The sequence below is a fragment of the Pinus tabuliformis genome, chromosome 5_1 (genome assembly GCF_031772625.1).
Source record: "Pinus tabuliformis cultivar Carrire ecotype Pingquan chromosome 5_1, CPIR1, whole genome shotgun sequence".
NCBI lineage: Eukaryota > Viridiplantae > Streptophyta > Pinopsida > Pinales > Pinaceae > Pinus > Pinus tabuliformis.
Window position 1 is genome coordinate 617,965,579 of NC_142305.1, and position 26,725 is coordinate 617,992,303.

The 26,725-nt window shown below is 36.5% G+C and overlaps 2 protein-coding genes across 2 annotated transcripts in view; both read left to right on the forward strand.

Moving 5' to 3' along the window:
• Positions 1-3,752: 3,752 nt before the first annotated feature.
• Positions 3,753-8,781, forward strand: LOC149166439 (uncharacterized). The gene is made up of 6 exons (XM_089430164.1): positions 3,753-4,163; positions 4,380-5,693; positions 6,177-7,675; positions 8,209-8,221; positions 8,314-8,406; positions 8,629-8,781. Exons 1-6 carry the CDS (start codon positions 3,753-3,755, stop codon positions 8,779-8,781), a joined length of 3,483 nt encoding a protein of 1,160 aa, XP_089286290.1.
• Positions 8,782-21,708: 12,927 nt separating this feature from the next.
• Positions 21,709-26,725, forward strand: part of LOC149166440 (U-box domain-containing protein 13-like) — a 43,460-nt gene continuing 38,443 nt past the window's right edge. The window contains exon 1 of the mRNA XM_089430165.1: positions 21,709-22,024. Within this exon, the coding sequence (XP_089286291.1) occupies positions 21,709-22,024 (316 nt within the window). The remainder of the gene's footprint in view (positions 22,025-26,725) is intronic.

Sequence of the window (26,725 nt, forward strand, 5' to 3'; positions counted from 1 at the left end):
AAAATCCTGGATTTCGCTGCTGCCAGTGAAGCTCCAACCACAGCGCTAGAGACTTTCAAGCACAGATCAAAGAGTTTAGTTGCAAGGAAGATGATGCGAATACGGTGGATTGGAGTAAATCGAGGAGACGAGGAAAAGTAAATTGCGATGAAAATGTGGTGACATTCAAGATCCACAAAAATTTCTCCATTCAATGTGATTGTGCTGTGATTTGAGTGTGTACGGTACATCACGCGACCCTGAGATGTCTATGATCCATGGATGTATGGCCTAAGCTGTGATTTGAATGTGTACAGTATATCATGCAACCATTGAGATGCTGATGTATGATCCATGGATGTATGACCTGAATCTGTCGTCTAAGAGTATTAATTAGTCTATAGGGTTGGAAATATTGGTTATCTATCGCTACGACACTCATTGTTGCAGCAGCCGTCATAACTATTTTCCCTAGGTTTATGTAATTGTATTCCTTTCACGCACCTTTATTGTTGGTGCACCATGATTGCTTAACATTCTAACTTTGAAAGTGTATTTTTATTATTTGAATCCAATTGAAGTTGTAGTCTAGCTCGGAAAGTGCAATATGCTCCTCGAACCTGCCTCTAAATAAATACCCAAGGTTCAGTTCCACCGTAGCATTCATCACAGAAGGTTCAGTTCCATCCTGGCACCCGCTTCTACTTCATTTCAAAGGTGTAGAAGTTATACTTTCTTACTTCGCTTTATAACTCATAACTTATAACTAAGCCACAGTAAAATTCTTCTCTGTTCCTAGATACTCAATCATATGATACATAAAATAAATGGTAAGAAACCTATTTTAGGACTGAGTGATAGTGAAACAGGTAAATTTCCTCTATAATATTATAGGTTCCAAAAGATCCATTCAATCATGTCATATGAGACAAAACGCACAGTAAAGAATGAGCGTGGTGTAATAACCCTGGTAACTTGTAATTTCCGGTAATTGTTGTGGTAAAAACAATATGGGTGACAGCTTGTTATTAAGACATTATTATTTGTTAAAAGAAAATATAATGAACTATTATACACATGTGTTGAAAGAATGATGGCAGCCTCCACAAAGGGGCCTTTTCTATTAAAAGAAAAGAATCAGTTAAGAAACTGAACAGGAGACAACTGCCTCTCACCCAGAAAGGGGTGGAAAAGGAAAAACCTCTGGGCTGTTAGGGAACAGGCAGAGGCGGACTCCAGAGGAGAGAGCAGAGTGTGAATACTGGGTTAAGTCTGGTTATGACCAGATAACCCTGCACCGTGGTGCTTGAATCTTGAAAAAGGCTGTGGCCTACAAGATAGCTCGGAGGGGAGATCCAGTGTAGTGGATTCTCGAGGTTGGGAGGATAAGAGCTAGATTACCGCAGGTGAACATTACAGCAAAGCGACAGTAGCAGATTACCAGGTACGCTTATTAGATAGCTTTACTTAAAATCAGGTAATGATTGCATATGGAATATAATGGTCTAGATTCTTGATTTAGAAAAAGAAATGTTAGCAAATACAAGTGCCTGTGTTTATCTTTATGGAGGTGATTACAGGTATATTTAAAGTGTGGTATTTATATATACAGTCGACAGTGAGACTTCTCGTTGACAAGATGGAAACCATGATTAAATATACAAATGCACTAACTGACATTTTCTTTACCGAAATAAACAGACACAGATATACGAGTTAATATTCCTGAGTCTGAGAGTGTAAATAAATATACAGCTAACAGAATAAAATCTTGTTCTTAACGACCGCGTACAGACTCATAGATGAAATATAAGTTATAACAGAGGTGTGGCATACTGCGGCCAGAATCAAATAAAGAAAGTTCATTATTAGAAACCAGCGAGATACAGAGCATATGCGAGTATAGATATGACGCAATGCATGTAAAGTCACTATGTCTATGAACCTGTGGTATGAGACCATAAATTACTTTTGAAGCTTAACCGATAATAAGAAAGACGGTAGAGCGTTGTGTAACAGCCGGGTCATTAATAAATAAAAAGCCGAATAATTACACTGACAAAGAACATTTAGGTACAGTAGTGCAGGGTAAACCCTCAGATAAACCTCAAACCAACATTAAAACATGAATGTCCCGGTATGCCAAACAAATGAGATGGATGTGCTGTGCGCCAACTATAAACATAAACAATTTACTAAGATGCATTTCTGAATATCGAACTTGAGTAGAAACCCTCATACAAAACCCAGAAAATATAGGCGGTAAGGGTTGGACCTGCTCCCTTTGTTCCGGAAGCAGGCCGTGATGCCTGAGACTGCAACAAATGAATCTTGTCATGATTCCCAAGAAATGAAACCAATACATACGGTAAACATGCCTGTGAAATTATATATAAATATATTAACTTCGTTCAGAGATGATGAACGTCTGTACAAAACTAAGGATAAACTTAAGATGCACGAAAAGATGCAAACATTCCATATTACATTCATTGCCATAAGGCCGTAGAGTAAGGAAAAAATAAACATGCTAACAGGCGTTACAGGTCGGGTAACCCCGGCTCATAGTAATAGCAAGTTTCAAAGAAATATGGACTGTGCATTGTGTAAAGCAAATCCTTTATATAAACGACTGTAAAACAACATGACCAAATATCAAAACCCTCGGTTGGCCTGTGGCCATAAACCGACAACTTCTAAAACCCAAGGGTTTGTAAAGTACAGAATCGGCCAAGAATGCCGCCTGTGAATAACATCAAGTCTCGAAACCAGAGTAACAGACCTGGGCACATAAATACCGTGCATCAGCTCCGTCGGTCATTAACAACCGCCAAACATTCATTCCAAGCTGACTAAATGTCTAGACATACTACTGAGAAGGGATTACCCGAAAGGAATGCAGGTCGATCAGAAGATCCCTCAGATGGTCGACGCCATGGAAGCCAAACCCTTCTGCACGGCACCGCACTGTGTAAATCATCAAAGTATGGAGGTAAACGTTAGAACCTGAGAGAGAGTAGATGCCATGAATTAACCGTAAGCTGTAACATTTTACCATAGATAAGAAGATACCTGTGCGAGCAGCAGAGTGGTATGGTGGTGGAGTCTGTCGGAAAACCTGTGTATGCATAATGTGCAAATGAGCCAGAACCGAAGAACTCGGTAAACTTATATGTCAACCAAACCCTAAGGTCATTTTTCACCGTCCGATCTGGAGACACAATCTTCATCGTTCGTTTGGGCGGGAGCATGGCACGTTTATCGAATGCACAAACCGTAGAATGGTCACATGGCTCCACATGGCCTGCAGCCACCTGGCCATGACCGTTCACCATGTGGCGCTGGAGTTTAATGACCATCCGGACGAGGGAAAACCAATGCACCAGCATGCGTTGAGTTATTAAAAAGTTAATGTATAGTAAGACCACATACGAGGTGTAACATATGTTAAAGAATATCGATTAAGGTGTGTGAGCCATAAATCATAATCCACGTTTATACAAAGTCATATACTCGTGCGAAACAAATGTATCCTAACCATGGTAAAATGGAAGGTAGGACATAACAAAGTTTTTTTTTTATGGTAAAAGTAGCAGGGTCGTGACAATGTGGTATCAGAGCGAGGTTTCAAAAACTGAGACCTCTGGAACAGCAACAAGAACAGAAAGAACAATTATCTTATATATGTATACAATACAATGTCATTAATCATGTCTTTTTGTGTATACCAGGAACATATTGAGACATTCCACAGCTGACAGTTATACAATAAGATGGAGGAAATGCCGGGAGCTGGTGGCATTCCACCAGACAACACAGGACTGTGGGTTCAGCTTGGTGCTGAGACACGCAGTGCTAATCAGGCAATACTTCAAACCGTTCAAGAACTGAAGGGTGAAATGGCACGCTTGCGAGAAGACAATGCACGATTAACTATGGAACAGGAAAGAATATTGAAGAGCTTGTCGGTAAAACAAAATCCACCCTTACCCAGTCCCAGTGCAGAACAGCAAAGGGGCACTGAGGAGCGGAATTATGCTCCTGAAATTTCAGAAGAGCGGGAAGACCATTCTGATAACGTGCAAGAGCAGCAGGCTACCAAGAGACAGAGAACGGAACTACAGGGGGAATTTCGAAAAATCAAACCCCCACTCTTTGATGGAGAACAGGAGGAAGCAGCAGAAGCATGGCTGATTAATATTAATAAATATTTTCAGCTGTACGAATATGATCAAAATCTGAAGGCACGGTTGGCTATATTCCAGTTGCAAGGCAAAGCCACCTTGTGGTGGGAAGAAATTAAAATTGTGAAGGGGGTAAGTGAGCAAAGCATAACCTGGGAAAAGTTTCAGAAATATTTTAAGGAGAGGTACTTAACTGAGCGCTTTTATGATGAGAAGGCGCGAGAATTTCATGATTTACGACTAGGACAACAATCCATGGATGAATTCATAAATCGCTTTACCTCTCTACTGCGTTATGTGCCTTACATAAAAGAGGAGAAGGCCAAGGTGCAAAGGTTTGTGAGTAGTTTGCCAGCCTATATCAGAGAGCGAATCGAGTTTGACAACCCCCGAACTATGGATGAGGCAATTAGGAAGGCCAGAATTTGCTACCAGCAGCACAAACAAAAGGGAGAAATTCCCAGCAGAAAATGGAATGAGAGAAAAGGTAGCAGAAATGCTGGAAACAACAAAGGCAGCCACGGAAATGGTGGCAAAGGGGCTGGAAAAGGACAGTTTAACAGAAGCACGAGTAAGGGAACTTTCCGGCCTAAGCCAAACGAGAACAGGATTAGTGAACCCCCTGCTAAATCAGAGGTTGAAGGAACCAAACCACCAGTTCAATGCTGGGTATGTGAGGGACCGCACTATGCTAGGAACTGTCCGCAGCGTAAAAGAACTGATCAGATATCTCAAATCCATGAAGCTTCCACTGTAGGTGACGTGGCACGCAGTGTACCAAGGATCAATGCAGCATTAGAAGACCGGCAAGCGGAATATCAACCTTCCATGGTGGAATTCGAAGGTAAGATCTCAAACCTTTCTGTAGCTGTACTTATTGATCCAGGGGCTACGTTAAGTTACGTTAGTCCAAAAGTAGTGGAACATTGTAAGCTACCATCAGAAAAGTTTAAAAACCCATGGTTGGTCCAGCTGGCTACGGGGGCCAAAAGGCGGGTTTTAGCTAAAGTGAATAACTGTTCTTTTAGTATAGCTGGACAGCCTGTAAAGGCAGATTTGAATATACTTCCGTTAGGTTCCTATGACATACTTATTGGTATGGACTGGCTGGAGAAGCACTGGTCGTTGGTGAATTGTAAAACCAAGACCATATACTACAAGGATGATTTGGAACAGCAGCAGGAATTGCAGGGAATTAAACGTCCTGTTCAGGTTCGACCTATAACTGCAACACAACTAGCTAAGTGTATTAGAAAGAAATGTCAAATCTATGCCATACAGGTTGGCTATGCGAATCAAAAAGATAAGATGTCTGCATTAAGTGACATACCAGTAGTGCAGGAATTTACAGACGTCTTTCCTGAAGAGATTCCGGGTCTGCCTCCAAGAAGGGACATAGATTTCACTATAGAGTTGGTACCAGGGGCAGCTCCAGTATCGAGGGCACCATACCGGATGAGCATACCAGAGTTGACGGAATTGAAGTTGCAGCTCCAGGAATTGCTAGATAAGCAGTACATTCGACCTAGTGTATCACCTTGGGGAGCTCCAGTATTGTTCGTGAAGAAGAAGGATGGGACCTTTCGCATGTGCATAGATTACCGACAGCTGAATAAGCTCACGGTCAAAAACAAGTATCCTCTACCCAGAATAGATGAACTTTTTGATCAGGTGAAAGGAGCAAAGGTGTTTTCCAAAATTGATCTGCGATCTGGTTATCATCAGATCAGGATCAAGGATGAGGACATTGCCAAAACTGCTTTCCGAACACGCTACGGGCACTACGAATTCGTAGTGCTACCTTTTGGTTTAACCAATGCGCCAGCCACCTTTATGTGCATGATGAATAGCGTGTTTCACCAGTTTTTGGACAAGTTTGTACTGATATTCATTGATGACATTTTGATATATTCTCGTTCCCAGCAGGAACATGAGGAGCACCTTAGATTGGTGTTGCAAACTCTTCGGGAGCATCAGCTTTATGCTAAATTTAGCAAATGTGATTTCTTTAAGGAAGAAATTCAATATCTGGGTCATGTGATTACAAATGAGGGAATTGCGGTTGATCCCGAGAAGATAAAATCTATTATGGAGTGGCCTACACCCAAGGATGTTTCGGACATCAGGTCCTTCATGGGATTAGCTGGTTATTACAGGAGATTTGTGGAAGGCTTTTCGAGAATAGCCTATCCTATTACCTCATTACAAAAGAAAGGAAGGGCGTTTAAGTGGACAGCAGAATGTCAGCAGAGTTTTGATCGTTTGAAACACCTACTCACCACCGCACCCATCTTAAGAATCGCAGATCCTAATAAGGATTACGTGGTGTGCACTGATGCAAGCAAAGAGGGCGTGGGGGGAGTATTGATGCAGGAAGGGCAGGTAATAGCCTATGAATCTAGGAAATTAAAAGAACATGAACAGAAATACTCTGCATACGATTTAGAATTAACTGCTGTAATTCATGCCCTTAAAATGTGGCGACATTATCTTCTCGGAAAGAAATTTCTGCTGTTAACCGACCATCATAGCCTAACGCATTATTTCAATCAGCCCACTTTGAACGCGAGACAAGGTCGTTGGGCAGATTTTCTAAGTGGGTTTGACTTCGAAATAAAACATTTAAAGGGCAAAGAAAATCGGGTAGCAGATGCCTTAAGTCGAAAAGTTCATAATTTATGTGAACTTTCAGCCAGCCGGTGGCAGAGTTCGCTGGTTGAACAAATAAGAACAGCAGCGCACAACGACTCAGAATATCAGCATTTGAAAGTGCAGGTACAGCAAGCTGATCATGACAAGTTACAGCAAGGGTATACATTGGATAACACGGGGATGCTGTATCTCAATGGAAAAATGTATGTACCCAACTCCGGTGACCTTAAGAAGCTGATCTTAGATGAATTCCACATCAGCCATTATGCCGGTCATCCAGGATATCAAAAGTTGGTTATGGCACTCAAAAAAGAGTATTACTGGCCTGGAATGAAAAGGCAAGTGGTGGAATATTTGGCAAAATGTTTGGAGTGCCAGCAAATTAAGGCTGAACACCAACACCCCGCGGGACTGTTACAGCCCCTACCTATTCCGGAATGGAAATGGGAAACCATCTCCATGGATTTTATAACTAGTTTACCACGAACGAAGAAGGGTAATGATTCTATTATGGTTGTAGTTGATAAACTAAGTAAAGCAGCACACTTTATACCCGTACAGTCTACCTACAAGGCGGTACAAATTGCGCATCTCTTTATGCAGAATGTGTTCCGCCTGCATGGAATGCCAAAGGTAATCATATCGGACCGTGATGTGAAGTTCACCTCCACTTTCTGGAAAACATTGTTTGCTGAGTTGGGCACCCAGCTGAATTTTAGTACAGCATATCATCCACAAACCGATGGACAAACTGATTGTGTCAATCAGGTATTGGAAGATATGCTGAGGGCAAATGTGATGCTCAAGCCTACTCAGTGGGAAGAATATTTGCATTTGATTGAATTTGCCTACAATAATGGGTATCACACCTCCACCCAGCTAAGTCCCTTTGAGGTTTTGTATGGGCGAAAATGCCGCACACCCTCGGGTTGGAGTGGGGTAGAGGATAAATTGAATTTGGGTCCAGAAATGTTAAAGGACATGGAAGATATGGTAAAGAAAGTACGAGCAAACCTAAAGGCTGCACAAGACAGACAGAAAAGTTTCGCAGATAAGAAAAGAAGATTTGCAGAATATAAAGTGGGTGATCATGTATTTGTAAGGATTCAAACTAGAAGGAGCACACTGCAGTGGAGCGGGTGCGCTAAACTAGCTCCCCGATATTTCGGACCATTTCAGATTCTCGCTAGAGTAGGACCGGTGGCCTACCAACTTGCTTTACCCAGCCACATTAGGATTCACAATGTGTTTCATGTTTCTGTCCTAAAGAAATATGTGTATGACCCTAGACATGTTATACAATGGCAAGATGTACGGGTAAGAATTGATCCGATTAGGTTTAATTATACCACTACACTTAATGAGGAATTGATTAAGTGCTGGTTGTTTGCAGGTCGAACCGGAAGGCGGGGTCCTAGTCGAACCACAGAGCATTCTCGACCGGAGAGAAGTGCAGCTGCGGAAACGGGCTATTACCCAAATTAAGGTGCTGTGGCAGCATTATGGCCCTGAGGAGGCTACGTGGGAAGACGAGGAACTTTTCAGAAAAGCCTATCCAAATTTATTTGATAAGAATGGACATCGGGACGATGTCCAATCCTAGGGGGGGAAGATGTAATAACCCTGGTAACTTGTAATTTCCGGTAATTGTTGTGGTAAAAACAATATGGGTGACAGCTTGTTATTAAGACATTATTATTTGTTAAAAGAAAATATAATGAACTATTATACACATGTGTTGAAAGAATGATGGCAGCCTCCACAAAGGGGCCTTTTCTATTAAAAGAAAAGAATCAGTTAAGAAACTGAACAGGAGACAACTGCCTCTCACCCAGAAAGGGGTGGAAAAGGAAAAACCTCTGGGCTGTTAGGGAACAGGCAGAGGCGGACTCCAGAGGAGAGAGCAGAGTGTGAATACTGGGTTAAGTCTGGTTATGACCAGATAACCCTGCACCGTGGTGCTTGAATCTTGAAAAAGGCTGTGGCCTACAAGATAGCTCGGAGGGGAGATCCAGTGTAGTGGATTCTCGAGGTTGGGAGGATAAGAGCTAGATTACCGCAGGTGAACATTACAGCAAAGCGACAGTAGCAGATTACCAGGTACGCTTATTAGATAGCTTTACTTAAAATCAGGTAATGATTGCATATGGAATATAATAGTCTAGATTCTTGATTTAGAAAAAGAAATGTTAGCAAATACAAGTGCCTGTGTTTATCTTTATGGAGGTGATTACAGGTATATTTAAAGTGTGGAATTTATATATACAGTCGACAGTGAGACTTCTCGTTGACAAGATGGAAACCATGATTAAATATACAAATGCACTAACTGACATTTTCTTTACCGAAATAAACAGACACAGATATACGAGTTAATATTCCTGAGTCTGAGAGTGTAAATAAATATACAGCTAACAGAATAAAATCTTGTTCTTAACGACCGCGTACAGACTCATAGATGAAATATAAGTTATAACAGAGGTGTGGCATACTGCGGCCAGAATCAAATAAAGAAAGTTCATTATTAGAAACCAGCGAGATACAGAGCATATGCAAGTATAGATATGACGCAATGCATGTAAAGTCACTATGTCTATGAACCTGTGGTATGAGACCATAAATTACTTTTGAAGCTTAACCGATAATAAGAAAGACGGTAGAGCGCTGTGTAACAGCCGGGTCATTAATAAATAAAAAGCCGAATAATTACACTGACAAAGAACATTTAGGTACAGTAGTGCAGGGTAAACCCTCAGATAAACCTCAAACCAACATTAAAACATGAATGTCCCGGTATGCCAAACAAATGAGATGGATGTGCTGTGCGCCAACTATAAACATAAACAATTTACTAAGATGCATTTCTGAATATCGAACTTGAGTAGAAACCCTCATACAAAACCCAGAAAATATAGGCGGTAAGGGTTGGACCTGCTCCCTTTGTTCCGGAAGCAGGCCGTGATGCCTGAGACCGCAACAAATGAATCTTGTCATGATTCCCAAGAAATGAAACCAATACATACGGTAAACATGCCTGTGAAATTATATATAAATATATTAACTTCGTTCAGAGATGATGAACGTCTGTACAAAACTAAGGATAAACTTAAGATGCACGAAAAGATGCAAACATTCCATATTACATTCATTGCCATAAGGCCGTAGAGTAAGGAAAAAATAAATATGCTAACAGGCGTTACAGGTCGGGTAACCCCGGCTCATAGTAATAGCAAGTTTCAAAGAAATATGGACTGTGCATTGTGTAAAGCAAATCCTTTATATAAACGACTGTAAAACAACATGACCAAATATCAAAACCCTCGGTTGGCCTGTGGCCATAAACCGACAACTTCTAAAACCCAAGGGTTTGTAAAGTACAGAATCGGCCAAGAATGCCGCCTGTGAATAACATCAAGTCTCGAAACCAGAGTAACAGACCTGGGCACATAAATACCGTGCATCAGCTCCGTCGGTCATTAATAACCGCCAAACATTCATTCCAAGCTGACTAAATGTCTAGACATACTACTGAGAAGGGATTACCCGAAAGGAGTGCAGGTCGATCAGAAGATCCCTCAGATGGTCGACGCCATGGAAGCCAAACCCTTCTGCACGGCACCGCACTGTGTAAATCATCAAAGTATGGAGGTAAACGTTAGAACCTGAGAGAGAGTAGATGCCATGAATTAACCGTAAGCTGTAACATTTTACCATAGATAAGAAGATACCTGTGCGAGCAGCAGAGTGGTATGGTGGTGGAGTCTGTCGGAAAACCTGTGTATGCATAATGTGCAAATGAGCCAGAACCGAAGAACTCGGTAAACTTATATGTCAACCAAACCCTAAGGTCATTTTTCACCGTCCGATCTGGAGACACAATCTTCATCGTTCGTTTGGGCGGGAGCATGGCACGTTTATCGAATGCACAAACCGTAGAATGGTCACATGGCTCCACATGGCCTGCAGCCACCTGGCCATGACCGTTCACCATGTGGCGCTGGAGTTTAATGACCATCCGGACGAGGGAAAACCAATGCACCAGCATGCGTTGAGTTATTAAAAAGTTAATGTATAGTAAGACCACATACGAGGTGTAACATATGTTAAAGAATATCGATTAAGGTGTGTGAGCCATAAATCATAATCCACGTTTATACAAAGTCATATACTCGTGCGAAACAAATGTATCCTAACCATGGTAAAATGGAAGGTAGGACATAACAAAGTTTTTTTTTTATGGTAAAAGTAGCAGGGTCGTGACACGTGGCTTGCAAAGAGAATCCAAATTTGAAAATTGATATGTGTATATAACCATCAGTTCAAAGTTTCCATTGATGATAGAACATGGAAGAAGGGAAGCTTAGCAAAAAGGGAAGAGACCATGTTCTTCTCGTCTTCAACATTCAAGGAAACACAAGCCTGCCTAATGCCAGCTTTACATGTAAAGGAACATGGAAAGTACAAATTTATTAATATTTTATCAACATATAAATTATTCTCTGGCAAAATTTGGTATTAAGATTCTAAGAAACTCTCTCAAAATCCTAACCCCTTGATTTGCGTTACAGGTGACTCCTCGACGCTTGGGAGGCGAAATCCATTGATAATCTTCAGAGTCCATTGTAACAGATGCAGCGCTAGCTCCCATTATAATGTACATTATGAAGGAACAAGCCATTTCTGTGCTGAATTGAAACGTCAACCTTGGAGTTCTTGCCTTCTCTGTATCTCTGTGGTGTTGAGCGCTCCGGGGAAGTTTTCTTAAAGATAGTTCAAAATTTTGTTCCAGCGCTTGCATAAAATCGAGGAGTTCAAAAAATAATTTATTTCTTGCTTGACATAATGATTCAGTGAGGGAACTCTTAAATTGTGTTGGATGGGACTGGGGAGTCGGAGCTGGGACAGTGGAACTATTACCATTTTTGCGTGGTTGGTGTCTTATTGAATCAAACGTAATGAAGAGTACCGACAGGGTGCAACAATTGAGGACCTGGTCAAAAATATGTATATCTATATATGTATGTATGTATAATTCGAAATTTGTAATTTTTGGATATGCCAGTTATTATAACATGTTTTACAATTATTAGCTAGTTAACATTGATGCGTTTATTTTGAGATAAACTGTATTTTACAGCTAAAAACAATAAAAACATCTAAACGAGCATCAATTTTAAAGCCTGCTTACCAGTTCCAACTTGATAAACTCAGCTCACAGTTCATAAGCACCCGCTTGATAAGTACCCTTGAAGTGTAAATCAATTAATTAGTGTAGATTTAGTCTTTTCTTATTAAATCACTGATTCAAATTTAATGATAAGTACTTATTAATTGTAAATCAACTTGTTAATATAAATTTAGCTTTTTTAAATCACTGATTCAAATTTCATGAAAAAATCATTTTCATGCCCATTACACTATCTTAATGTGCATCTAATCTAACCTCGAAAGACTCAGAATCTTTATTAAACTTCAGTTTTCACAGTCCTAATAATAATAAATAATTCTTCATTAAAAAAACAAACAAACAACTCAGCGCACAGGTCACCATTAATATATCATCAACCACCACTGAAAAATGTCACTGCGCTTGTTTACTGTCCGTGTTAGTTAGATTTAAATTGCTTTTAATTCCGAAGGACAATATTGCATTGAATGTTATTTAATTCGATGGACAAATATTCATATTTAATATTCTCATGTTTAAATATTATATAGTTCATAAACAATATACAATCAGGCATAATAAATAATAATAAATGTTGGAATATATAAAATTAAATTTGAATATTAATAATAAAAACCATATAGGCAATTTCGACCTAAAAATTAGGGAAAATGAATTTAAAGCATTTAAATTTTAAAATGTATATTTTAATATATATGGTATTATTATATTTATTTAAATGCTAATAGATATTTTTATTTATATTAATATTTAATTATATTGACAGGAAATTTTTTTGCAGTATTCAAGTTTCTATGGTAGGTGTTTTGATTAGAAAAGGAAGATTCACACATGTAGAATTTCGGAACTACTAACTGGTTTCATAGTCAAGACTTTGAGTGGGTATGATGAGCAAAGATAATAGAACTACAAGGGACTAAAAACAAATTAAAGGGAAAAGAAGATTGTCATATAGTTTAATTATGAAGCATATAATAATATATGATGGGATAATATGTAATAAAAGAAAAAAGAATAAGATTAATAAAATTAATATAAGGTTTTTCTTCAATAATAAGAATGGATATTAATTAAATAGTATTATATTATTAAGGTTAATGTTAAATAATTGAGAAGTATAATAATTAATAATTGTTATAGGAAACTAATAATAATTTATAATTTATATATGTTGATTGGAAATTAATTTATTTTTGTTATAGGATATTGGAGATTATTAATATTAAGGGATGTTGATAATAAGGGATTGAGAGGAGTTTTTTTAATTATAATTAATATGAAGGAAAGCATATATAAGATTAACCATATGGATAATATAAAGGTAGCATAAAAAAAATTAGATAAGGAAAAGGGGGAATAAGAAGAAAAAAGTCAAATGGGGGAGAAATGGGGGAAAGGGGAAAGATGTGAAGAATGGGAAGGGAAAAAAAGTATTAATAGAGCTTTTTGTAAAGCATGGGAAGCTAATTGTTATTAATTTCAAGGAAAGTATCTCTCTTAATATTGTTAGGATGTTTCTTAATTTCAATAGTTTCTCTCATTCGACACTTATAACAATTGTTTTTTTTTATCATAAACAAAGGATTATCGCATTTTCCAAACTTTTTTTCTTCCTAATTTTATATATTAAGTACTTTACGTCTCTAAATCTATATTAAACTTTTCACATTTATTTAATGTAATTATAACATTATTATACAAATTATTGGTTCGAGAGGCCCATTCTACAAGCCAGTAAGATGTGTAACCATGTCTGTGTGTCATCAAAGTTGAAATTTTTCTCACTACAACCCATTAAAATGTGTAACCCAAACCTGTCAATCTGTCATCGAAGTTGAAATTTTTCTCATGTTGGCCAAAATAAAAATTTCAAAAAATCTAAAAAAATAATTAATTCAAATGTTTTATATAGTTATTTCGAATTTGAGGAAAAATTTACACCTCGAGGAATTTGACCCCTCTTGTGCATAATAGATCCAAAATTAAATAAATCTAAACTAGTTAAATAACATTACATCATAAATAATATTATAAAATAATAATATCCATTAATATATGTCGATCAAATATAATATATATTAATCGCATTTAGTAAGCATTATATTGCATATTATACCACCACTTAACCATTAATATATATTTCTCACGGGATTTTGGATTGACGGTGAATAGGTGCGTTGTTAAAGCACTCTTTGCGATAAGTCACCGGTTCAAATCCCCTTGCAATAAGTCACCGGTTCAAATCCCCGTGAGTACATAGATTAGTCTTAAAAAACAAAAAAAAACATATCACATATAGTATATATTAATCACATTTAGTAAACATCATATTACATACTATATCGACACTTAACAGACTTCTATTTATGATTAATTTAAAGTGCCGCGAAAGAGTTGAGTCTTACCATAATATTTGGCGTGCGTGACCTTTAATAGTGGTGAGCTCTTCACTTGCGGATAAAGTTCAGTTTTTTGAGTTTATATATTTATGGAAAGTTAAATTCTCATTTTGATTTGTTATTTTGTATACATTTAAATAATTTTATTTTATTTAAAAATTAAAACTTATAATTACAACTCTTATAAAATTTTATAAAATTTTTGGAAAAGAATAATAATTTATTTAAAATTATAATAATAAATTTTATATATTTTTAATTAATTTAAATTTATATTAAAATATATTTATATTAGATTATAAACGTTTTTTTGATTTGTTTAGAAAAAATAAATTTAAAAAAATTTAACATTACATTGTCCAAGTAAAATCTTGAGATTGGTTTTGGATTTATAAACCCCATTGAGAGAGGAGTAGTTTACCTTTCTTGTTAGTAATAATTTGAGAGGAATAGTCTATTTTTCTTTCTTGTTGGTAATTATTTTTAAATTATTATTATTAATCATAATTTGAAATATGATTATTATTAAATATTGTTTTGTTTTGTTTTTTTGTTTTTTTTGTTTTTTTTTTGGGTGGTAATTCTACTAATTAGCCAACCATAAGGGGCCTTACACCTAGAATCGAACTTACCTCTAGTGAGAAAAGGCTAACTACTTGGTTGGGGAGACTTCCACCAACTTGACCTACTTAGCTAGTTCAATCCTTATTATACATCTAATTATTGATAATTAAATTAAAATTTTGTAAATGTTGGTTGGTGTAATGAGTTCAATCAACTCTATAGCTATTTTCTCATCAAATCTTTATCCTCGACTTCACTTATTTCTATCACAAGTAGGAGTTATTCCTTCATAAAGGTATACCTAGGTGATAGGGGAGGAGAGCATGTGTGTTTTGCAGATTCAATCCAAAGAATTTGCCTAATAAAATTTAAAGCGAAGATCTTTAGGTAAACTTCATTGAGTGAAAGATTCAAGGTTGTTACGTCAACAATGGTGGTCAATATTGTTTGTCCAAGAGTAATGGTTTTCCCCAATCACGTCTAAAGGGGAGATTGCTAGATAAACTTGGCTAGGTGAAAGATTCAAGGTTATTAGGTCAACATTGAGGCAATGAAGTTTAAACATGGTATTGTTATCTAAACTTCTCTAGTTGAAAGGGTCAAGGTTGTTAGGTCAAGAATGATGGTTTCAAGCACTTAGTATTACATATATTCAAAGGGCCTAGTCTAACTAATAGAGGAAATGCTTTTTTTAGCTAAAATTTTAAGCAAAATTGTGATTCATTCTTGTTTAAAGTGCACTTTTTAATATATAAATATATTTGGCACAATAAAATACCTATTCCAATTTTGCAAATTAAATAATTTAAATTTATAATTCTTTAAAATTTCTATTGGATTTTAGCAAAATTGACCAAAACAAAATACCAAAAAAATCATAATCATTTAATTTATTAAATAAAGCACATATTCAAATGCTTTAAAAAGTCAGAAAATATTCCATTAAAAAGGAGAAATGTCACTAGCCACTAGTTCATTTAAACCTAACAAAAAATAACAATTTTAAATTTTAAATTTTAAATAGCGATGGTCATTATTTTTCTTTCTTTTTACAGTTAAGTTGGAATGCTATAGCGATGTGACAAAGACACTAAATAACAATCAGAACTGTGCCAAAAGATATACATGAGGAATTATAAGTAGAATATGAGGAACAATATCCGTAAGCAGAATTTTTAAAAAGTTGTAATGCTATAATTAACATAAAGCGGCTAACTAGGAAAGTTAAACATACTATTTAGGTAAAGGAAATATATGTTAAACAATCCCACATATTAGATTATAAAAAATCCAGTAGCCAGCGCCATTAGTTTGATGTGACTAACATTTATGGTAATTGGTGCCAGCCAAAAATACGTACACAGTCCGGTTCATGCAACGCCAGTCGAGTTAAATGTGGGTACCTTTTTTTGGAAGAGTTCGGTGGCGACCAAAAATATACGTACACCGTCCATTCCTAATCACAAAGCCCTGCAGAGCCTCCCGATGATACAATTAAAACGATCATGAAGCGCTGTATAAAGGGCATTCAGAAATCAAATTTCATTCTTTTAAATGACCTCAAAATCTGGTTGTTGCAAAGAACTTGGATCAAAATTCCAAATAATAATGTTTAACATTAAACAAAATCCCTAACAAAATTATGAACACCTTCGCCTACCCATCAAAATACATGCGGTGACACAATATTGTTCTATGCCTTTCCTTTTGATGTTTTCTTTTGCTTTTCCAAAAACACTGGAAACTACCTTGCTGACACTAATTGTTTTTTACTGAGCCTAAATAATATTTAATGGAATTTAGGCGATAGCAATTCAAAAAAAATTAGTATATTTAATAGTTTGCAAAATATATATTTTAATTTTGGATTTATTAATAGAACTGAATCTGTCAAAGTATAAGTTTTTTTCAAATTTTATAACTTGAGAGATTTTAAGCTTCGAAACTTGATAAATTTCTAATTAAAATAGATTTAAACTGATAACTTATAATTCACAAAAATAAACACAATTCTAATAATCCAGTAACTTTACCTATGTTATCAGATGTAAACAATAAATTTCATTTACAGACATATTTGTTGAATTCTAACTCGACAAACAACTATTCAACTTTCAAACAAACTTAATGTAAAAATGGAAAAATATTTGGATGAAGCTTATCGCGAGACAACACCACTGCTCAACAACGCCAGTTCATTCAAGGTTTATTCCAGCCTACTGGAAAAGCACTGAAATGAACTGGCAGGTTGAGCACTGGAATTAATACTCCCCATAATAAAGCTGATGGTATTTCGGATCAACGACCACCCTGTAAAACAGGGTAGCATTCTGTAACGTTTCCAGTTTCTGCAGCTTTCACCGTAAGAGTGTCACTGCCAGCGTTAAGCTAATCAAACGCACATAATATAAAATACCATATCGTCAGAAGAATATATATAAAATACCATAATGTTATGGTCATTTTTTTTAAACATTATATTTTTGAAATATTAATATAGAATCACATCATTGACAAGTCAATTCAATTTCACCCAACAGGGAAAAATTATATCATATAAAATATCATTAATAATAGGATTTTAATAGTCCAAAATGTATTAGATTTATCGCATGGATAAAGCTAAATACTATAAATAAACATTCAATTGTAGGTATAAAAATCAGTAATACCATAAAATAAAAATAGGCAAAAAAAAAATGGTTATATCAATTAAGGTAAAAATAAATGCTCCGAGTATTGTGCTCCTGTTAAAATTATAGTGGTTAAAATGGTCTCGCACTTAGCATATTGACAAAGCTAAGCATCATAAACAGGTTTTCAATCTGGGAATAAAAAATAATTAATAACGTGAAATAATAATACTTAAAAATAGTTGTTAAGTCAAGGGAATAATCAATAACGTGAAATAATAATACTTAAAAATAATTGTTATATCAAGGGAAAAGTATCACAAGTGTATATGGATAAAATTAAGTATGGTAGAATAAAATTAAATGGCAAGTAAAAATTATTTCAAGTGGATATGCATAAAATTAAATATCATAAAGAACCATTCAAATATAATGCATAAAATTAAATAATGTAAAGAACCATTCAAATATAATAATAAATTAGTACAATCATATAAATTAAATAACAAGTAAAAATATCATAAATGTGTATGGACAAATGTAAGAATCATCAAATATCACAAGCACATATGGACAAAACTAAGCATCATAAAGAACCATCCAAATATACAAATAAATTAGTACACTCATATAAATTAAACTAGTAAAAATATCACAAGTGCATATGGACAAATGTAAGCATCATCAAATATTACAAGCCCATATGGACAAAACTAGGCATCATAAAGAACCATCCAAATATAGGAATAAGCTAGTCCAATCATATAAATTAAATGGTGGGTAAATGCCAATAGACATCAACACTTACCCCATGATACACCTCATATTACGCAAATTTAAAAACAAAAAATAGAAACAAACAAAAAACAAAACCAATTAAATTATGACTTTATTTTAAATTTTATAATTATAAAAAGTTTTATTATATGAGTTAAACATATATACATTTAAAAAAATAGGTAATAATATTGTTAACAATGAAGATTCACCCTCACTTTACCTTGGATATTTTTAACTTGTAAATAGCTCTTATTACAATAACATGGCTTATCAATACCACATGCCCAACATAACATGTGTTGATATGACATTTTTTTAATTAATTAATTTGAGACAAATTAATTAAAAGAGAATAACTAATTTGAAGATAAATGTTAACCTTCATCTATGAATACTACTATGAGTATTCCAATATATTTCATGGAGGTAAAATCTCTATCATCCACCTAATAGTTACTGATAATTAAATTAAAATTATGGAAGACCTATTCTGAAATAGACACACCTATTGGCATAAAAACCATTAATATAGGTGGCCCTGTGGCCTCGAGCATTCTTCCTTATATACCTCCTTCTTTCTTTCCTTCCGTCACTTATCGGTTGATGTGTGCCCTCTTTTATAGTCGACATCTAGATCATTTAATGGGCTATTAAATATGTGCTTAGGGGTGCTCGTCTATGTTGGGTGGTCAATCATGGCAAGCCTAGCCTCCCCTTCTCGATTGGACTAGGAGATTGCTATCTTCAACTCTTTGGTTTCATATGGCCATAAGTTTCAAAAACTCTCCTCCTATTGGTTCGTCATGAAGTTGGATGAGATCTCGAAAGTGGACGTTTCAACACCTCGTGCCTAGTTATGTGCTCTCCAACTAGAAGATCAGGGTTTCGTGGGACAATTTATGGGATTTCGGCGTTCCCCTACATTCGTTTGACAATGGGTAGTGAATAATTGGAAACATTTGATCAATGGTGGGGTCACCTCCTTCTACTACAAGGATTTTTTTATCTTCTTCTTTGAGAACAAATATAATTGAGATATGATCTTTTGGAGTGGCCCTTATTTCATGGTAGTGCAAGGGATTTATTTAGAGCACTAGAGGCCTAATTTCAATCCTTATTGTGATGTCCCCTCCATGGTGTCATTCTGGGTAAAGTTTCCCTTCCTTCCCTTGTATTGTTCAAATGATGCCACCTTTAGAAGAATTGGTAATACTCTTGGGAAATATATCAACTATGTCGAACTCCGCAATGGGCTCTTGTCCTGTGCTCGGATTGTGTTGAGGTTGATCTTGATAAGGGTTTAACAACTGCAATCGACCTTAGCCTAGATATATATACTCATATCTAGAAGGTGGATTACGTTCAACTCTCATTCAAATGAAAAATTTGTCATGATTACAGTCACTTCGCTAAAAATTGTCCCAAAAAAAGGGAGGTTTAGGAAAAGCAATGTGAATCTGGAGATCAGTGGCCATATGAAAAGAGGAAGAAAGGTTCTCATGAGCAGAAAACCCCTGCAAATTGACAGATCAATCTAGCCCAACAAAGAGGATATGGTCCTAACTCCCCCAAAAATAAATCTAGTGATAATGGAGAAGGGACGAGCAAGTCAAACAATATTGGAGGCACTAATAATAAGTTTGATGCTCTTAATAACATATAAAAATAAGGGGATATCCCACATCAAGTCCTTACTAATGTAGATCCTCCTAGTAATCCATCGATCTCCCAAGTACCTCTAGAACCATTGACCAACACAAAATCTAACGAAGAACATGAAGCCATTCAAGACAACTCTTTCTAAGAGGAAGAAGAATTCCTTTCATCACGGGAAGGTATTGTTTTAGTTGCATTTGAAATATTAGCTGACGAGAAATCAAAAGTATACAAGGCTATAGAGAAGGATCATCAAACTCGTCACTCTGGTAGAAAGACAAACAAAGAAATAAGAATGGAACAAACCGAGAAGGAGAAGGAACTTGGACATCATGCCACTCTAGAAAACATTGAATTGGGAGATATGGGAGGCAAATAAGAGAAATATGATCACTTTCTCCCTCATGGGGGCACCACCTTCAAGGACTAAACAACAATTGTCCTCTCCTAGAATTGTAGGGAGTTGGAGTTTGAAGAAAGAAGGTCGGATGTAAAATCTCTTATTATAAAAGAAAGATCCTCAATTGCTCTATTGCAGGAGACTAAACTAGAAGAAAAAGAAATCTTAACTGAGCAACATCAATTATGGAATGGAAGCAACATTATCTCAGTCAGTGCAAGAGGCGCTTGGAGAGGAATATGCACTCTATGGGATTCAATCTAGGTCCATCATTTAAAATCTCTCCAAAATCTCCATTGACTTGCTACCTCTTTTCCTGACCTTTCTTCAAATTAGGTATATTTTGTCATCAATATTTACATGTTGGTTAATTTTCGTGAAAAAAAATAATGATGGATCATTCTTCAAGGCCTAAGGGACTCTGTGTTCAAAGCTTTTAGCATTTGCGGGGGGGGATTTCAATACTACATCACACAACTTGGAAAAGATAGGGGATTTGCTTGTACCCTTTCCAAGAGCATATGGAGGATCTTCTTAGTCAATCTAAATTAATGGACATTAAACCCTCAGGACTCAACTATATGTGGAATAATAAAAGAGTGGGTCCGAATCATATCGTGGCTAGGTTAGATCACTTCCTCATCTTTGATGATTTTTTGTGTTGTAATCTCTCCCTCAAATTTGATATCCTCTCGTGGAATGATTCTGATCATCACCCTATTTGTCTTGCCATGACCCGTACCCCTTCTTAATTATGGTAATATTCCTTTTAGATGAAACCCTTTAAGGTTCCAACTCCCCGAATTTCATGAGGTGGTCACTCAGTCCTAGCTCCCATGGGTGGAAGGCATCCTTATTAAGATCTAGGAAAGGAAAATTAACTGGCTAAAGGCTTGTATCAAATTAGGATTAAAATCCTCTCTTCCTGCCAAATAAGAAGCTATTCAAGAATTTGGTAACGGTGAAAAATCATGGATCAGGAGCTATGGAAAATACACAAGTTTGGCGTGGTGCAAGAAAGGAGTTTACCACAACAGAAACTGTCATTGCTCCCAAGATTGACCTCTGGGGAATGATCTTGGCAACCAGCATGTCGATCCTCCTGAAAGATTCAACCAAGGACCCGGGGAACCAAGGAAACCCATGCGGCCGCCTGACTAGAGGCAGACGAACTGGCCAGAGCAGGGATCTCTCATCTGACGACCAATATGCCTAAAACGGTGACTGGAAGGGCGAGATATATCTTTTTGTTGGCCTCATCAGGGCCACTCAAATGGTCGCGCACCCTATTGATCTCCGGCAAACCATTTCTTCCTTCTGCGAGTACACCATCAAGCACTGGACGACAGTCGCAAAGGAGTACGTTGAGGAAAATAGCCCAGATCTAAGTTTACAGATCTCTGAGGCAGCCAAGTGGCAGGTGGGACACTTGAGTGCTAACAGGACCGGATCAAGCAGACTTCAAGGCATCACCTTTGTGGTAAGGGTCAATTTGTATTTCACATATCCTCCCTTTATTCTCGAACTTGTCCAAGGCATTTTTGCAAGGCCAATCCATAGATCTGGATCGAGCATCCTGACCACGGAAGGTATATAGTGGCCCAGATCTGCTACTGAACCACCAGATCAGATACTTAGACGAATACGTAGCCTGCACAAAATCTAGATCTGGGGGCACACCTTCAACATGACTCCCCTACACTCTGACACCCTGGCCAAAAACGCAGAGGAGCATTGTTTGAATGGCGAATATATTGGGTTTGGGAATGGGTTGATTTAGTAAATGGATCAGGGGAAAACACAATTAGACTCAAACACTATAGAGGCGTATCTCGCACAGCTCTTCATAAAAACACGGGAAGGTAGGAGTTATTGCTTGAGGTTATGGAGGGGCAGCAGCATCCAGGAATTACGGAATAAAATACAAAACCTTCTCGGCATACCAGTACAGGGGAAAAATCTGATCTACATCGGGTGCAGCTTACAGGACAACTACATCCTTCAGGATTACGGCATAACTACAAACTTGACCATCATCATCAACCTCTGCCTGCGAGGTGGATGTTCTTGAAACATCTCAAAGAATACAAGCTCCAAGAACACTAGCTCCTTCAAGGACGCTATGTAGGGTAAAGGGAAAGCTCAAGCCAATCCGACACCAACCCCTGTTCTTCCCTGGCCCTACATAGTTGAACAAAAAACTGATAATCCTGCTCTCATGATTGCAATGCTTGAGGTAAATGATTTGTACTCAGATTTATTTTCTCACTCTGTTATCTATAGATTCAACGGTTATTGGCCCAAATCAGGTGATCTGCACCACTGGATTCACACCACCTGGACACCAAATTGTGAAATCTACTTATGCCCTAAGGGTTTTTTAATAGTAAGGTTCAACACAGAACAGGAAAAGGAACACATCCTTCACAAGGGGCCATGGTTCTGGGGCAGCGCAGGGCTCTACGTCACACCATGGTTTCCAGATTTCGACGCCAATACAATGGTGGTATCAAAGATGCCTGTCTGGGTCAGGTTGTATAACCTCCATTACACTTCTGGCATCACAAGGTCTTTATTGCAATTCGGAATACCGTGGGGAAATTCCTAAATATTTATGACAACAGACTGGCAAAAGGAATATTTACCTTCGCCAGAATATGTGTCGAAGTAGATCTCAACCAAGGATTACCAAAAAGTATAATACTGAACTTTAACAACACTCAGTGGGCACAATCCTTGGATTATGAGAACAAAACATTTCGATGTCAAGGATGTTTACAGATAGACCACCTCCTCAGTGCTTGTCCAGAGGTAAGGAACACTCCCAACTAGAACAAGAAGCAACAGAGGAAGCCTAAAGGATGGCAAAACACAAAGCCACTGAATGAAGAAGAATATGTAGTAGACACCAAGAATTCAAAGCAGAAAAGGATGAACAAAAAATCCAGCTCAACATGCAAAAGCAAGAGGAAGCCCCCAACAACCCTCTACAAAAACAAGACCTCCAGACAACAGGAAATGAAATATACGTCAACAAGAGAACTCATGGATCAGAAGGATCTGAGTCGGACAAGGGTTATCTCTCCATAGTAACCACTACCCCCAATTCTAGGGGATGGTGAAAGGTGGAGAAAAAGAAAGGGAGAAAAGCATAGTTTACATTTCATTTTTTTTATTCCTTTGGTTTATGTGAAAACTGGATCAGTACCTTGGCATATGCTTTTAGCATCTACAAAATGTAATTTTATCTTATGAATAAAATTACGACTTTTTCTACGGGAAAAAAAAAGAACCTATTCAAGAAATAGAAAAAAAAATCGATGCAGTGTCCTATTTTTTTTTCCTAGTATAGTTTTTCCACTCCTATCAAGGGTGATTTTGATGAGTTATATATATGACAGATTGATCACTTGATTGAGGAATAGTGTTTTATATACATAGTTATATTTCCTTTTATCTTTATGTATGGCAAATTGATCACTGGATTGGGGAACAATGTTTTATATAGTTATATTTCCTCTTATGTGTGGTATCTTTGATTATCTGTACTAGACGGTTTTGATTAAGTAAATGTTATACATATGTTTCTCTTTTTGCATATGATTTATGAAGCAGGTGCATGACATGGATGGTGATCCAAGGTTGAGACGCATAGACCTATGGATGCTCATGGTTATGTGGAATAGATGGTTAAATATGATTTATGGATGATACATCATTTGTGTGATTATATATGTCTAATACTGTACTAAGCAGGATGTGGTAGGGTACCTAGTCATTTTCCAACAAGGATGTTCAATTATGAATGATTGTGGAAGTCATTTCTTCAAAACCAAAATGATTGCAGAAGTCATGCATCATTCTCGGTAAATTTGTGATTAAGTTAATTTCATTATGATATTCATTTGATTCCTTTGATCTATGAGACTATAATGTGTGCAAGTCTTTGAACATGACCTTAGAAGCAAACCATCAGATGGGTAAAAGCTCACAATCAGTACCATAAGGAGAAACATAGAGTTTTAAAGCACCGTAGATGAGAGGGCATGGAAATTAGGGTGTGGAGTCCTAAATCCAAGAAAGATAAAGACGTGGAGTCTTGTATATTTAGGGCATAGAATCTTGAATATTTAAAAATACCAAGTTATGGAATCTTGGATCTTTTGAGTAGATCAGGGTGCAGAGTCCTTAATCTACTAAGGCACAGAGATGCATGAAATAGGGGTGCGGAATCCCTATTCTCCAGAAGAAAAATACCACTCATGGATGAATTTCCTTAATAAAATTTCATTCTTACAATTCTGGAATGACTTTCTAAAAAGAGAAAGTCATGTCCATCATCCCAAGCACGACTTTCCTAGTAAATTGCCTTGCATAAATTGGTAATTGAGTGTAGTTGAAGAAAAACCTCCTAACTTATCATTAACCAATCTTAATAGTTAAATCTTGACTGAATCCTCAATATTATTAATATTATTATTATCCTTTATGAGACTATTATATTATTATTAAAATGTAATTACAAGTCAATTTCATCTCCTCAATCAATTCACACCTCTCCTTCATGACTCTCATGGCTCTATGTAACTCTCTCTCTCTCTTTTAAATAATACATTACACTCTATTTTATGCACTCATCAAAGAATGACATATTCCTTTTCACTCATTAAAGATATGTCATAAAATATTCCTCTTATCTTCTCTTTAATGCATATGTTACACTCTCCTTAACTAAGGCATGCATACCTCTCCTTAATGGCATAAATTACACTCGTCTAAATGGAATCCAATGCATGTACATTACTCCTCCTTTATGACAAGAATTGGTTGCTCCTCCTATATATGAGTCTCATGTATTCTCACTTGGGGGTGGATTATGATGCCAAGAGTGGAAGAGACTTGAGGAAAATGGTGAGAGGGAGAGATAGGGAGAGTAGCCAATTTCTTCCAAATTAAATATGAAATTCTTACTAAAATCCTAAGATCTATAGCTATTGAGGTTGGTCATGAGAGGTGTTGAGAGAAAGTGAAAACTTGCTTCCTTAGTTCGCCTTGAAAATCTCTCTACTGTTGCCTTTTGGTACTGCTTATGAGCTTTTGTAGCTTGTGTGTTCCAGGGGAAGAAGTTCTTCCTGGATATGGTTGGCAGGAAAACCAGGTGGTTCACAATGAGTTGGTAAGGATATTGGAGCTGGAGCATACTCCCACCTTTTTGAGTTGTATAAATTCACTGCCACATATGTTGACAACATTATATTGTGTTTCCTTTTGTAGTTCAATACGTGGTTTTTTATTATTTGGTTGTTGAGTGAAATTAGATGTATATCAAATGCTACACACTAAATGTTGAAGGAATTTTGCAATAATTGTAGTTTATTTTATGTAAGTTTTTTTTGTACAGTTTCATTCCAAGTTGATTGACATCATGTCTTAGTGGCTGAAGAATTCAGGATGCCATGAGTTATATGAAAACATATTAGTAGCATAAATTTGGTCTCTCCTTCTCTTCTTACAACTGTAGATAATTTTGCACATTATATGTTTGATGAAAGTGATAAATGAGATAGTAGGAATTTGTTTTTGGTTGTGGTTTTAAAGAATCGTGTTTCTGGGAATTTCTGTTTCATTTCATTTTAACTTCATGGGGTATTGGTGCCTCAAGGCAATGTCACCCCAACTTTCATTTCAAAAACCAGAGTTTCAGAATCTGGTTATGTAAGAAGGTATATTTTATAGATTTGTTGTTGCTTCCTGGTGATTTGTTTCACTTTTTTTTTTTTAGCTGTGATTTACCTGGTAATCTCTATTTATGAAACCAACCTGTTATATAAACTTGGAATTATTGTTTTAAAGTCTCAATGGTTAATACATTGATAGTTTAAGGTTTGTTTCAATGTTTTTTTTAGTTTTGATTTACCTGGTAATATCTATTTATGAAACCAACCTGTTATATAAACTTGGAATTCTTGTTTTAAAGTCTCAGTGGTTAATACATTGATAGTTTAAATAACTTGTGACTTCTTTTTTGACAGTTTAATAGTTAGAAACTTGCTTTGTGACTACTAACCATTGCTCAAAATTCTCCAATGGTTGTAGCTACATCACTGCGAGCTGTTTGTAAAATTGCTTAAATGTTTATAGTCATTTATGTGCTTAAATTTTTGTATATGCAACAATGAAGATGGATGATATTTCTACTTAGGTATTAGGTTCACTTATTGGCATTACTGACAATGAAAAATCAATTATGTAATCTTAGATTCATGTTAGTTAATTGTAGTGAACTCGCC

Excerpts from the sequence above, each read along its gene's own strand:
- LOC149166439 (XM_089430164.1), top strand. The coding sequence starts at position 3,753 with ATGGAGGAAATGCCGGGAGCTGGTGGCATTCCACCAGACAACACAGGA. Across the intron at positions 4,164-4,379 it reads AACAGGAGGAAGCAGCAGAA|GCGCGAGAATTTCATGATTT; the intron begins GCATGGCTGATT and ends TATGATGAGAAG. Across the intron at positions 5,694-6,176 it reads AGCAGTACATTCGACCTAGT|GAAGAAATTCAATATCTGGG; the intron begins GTATCACCTTGG and ends GATTTCTTTAAG.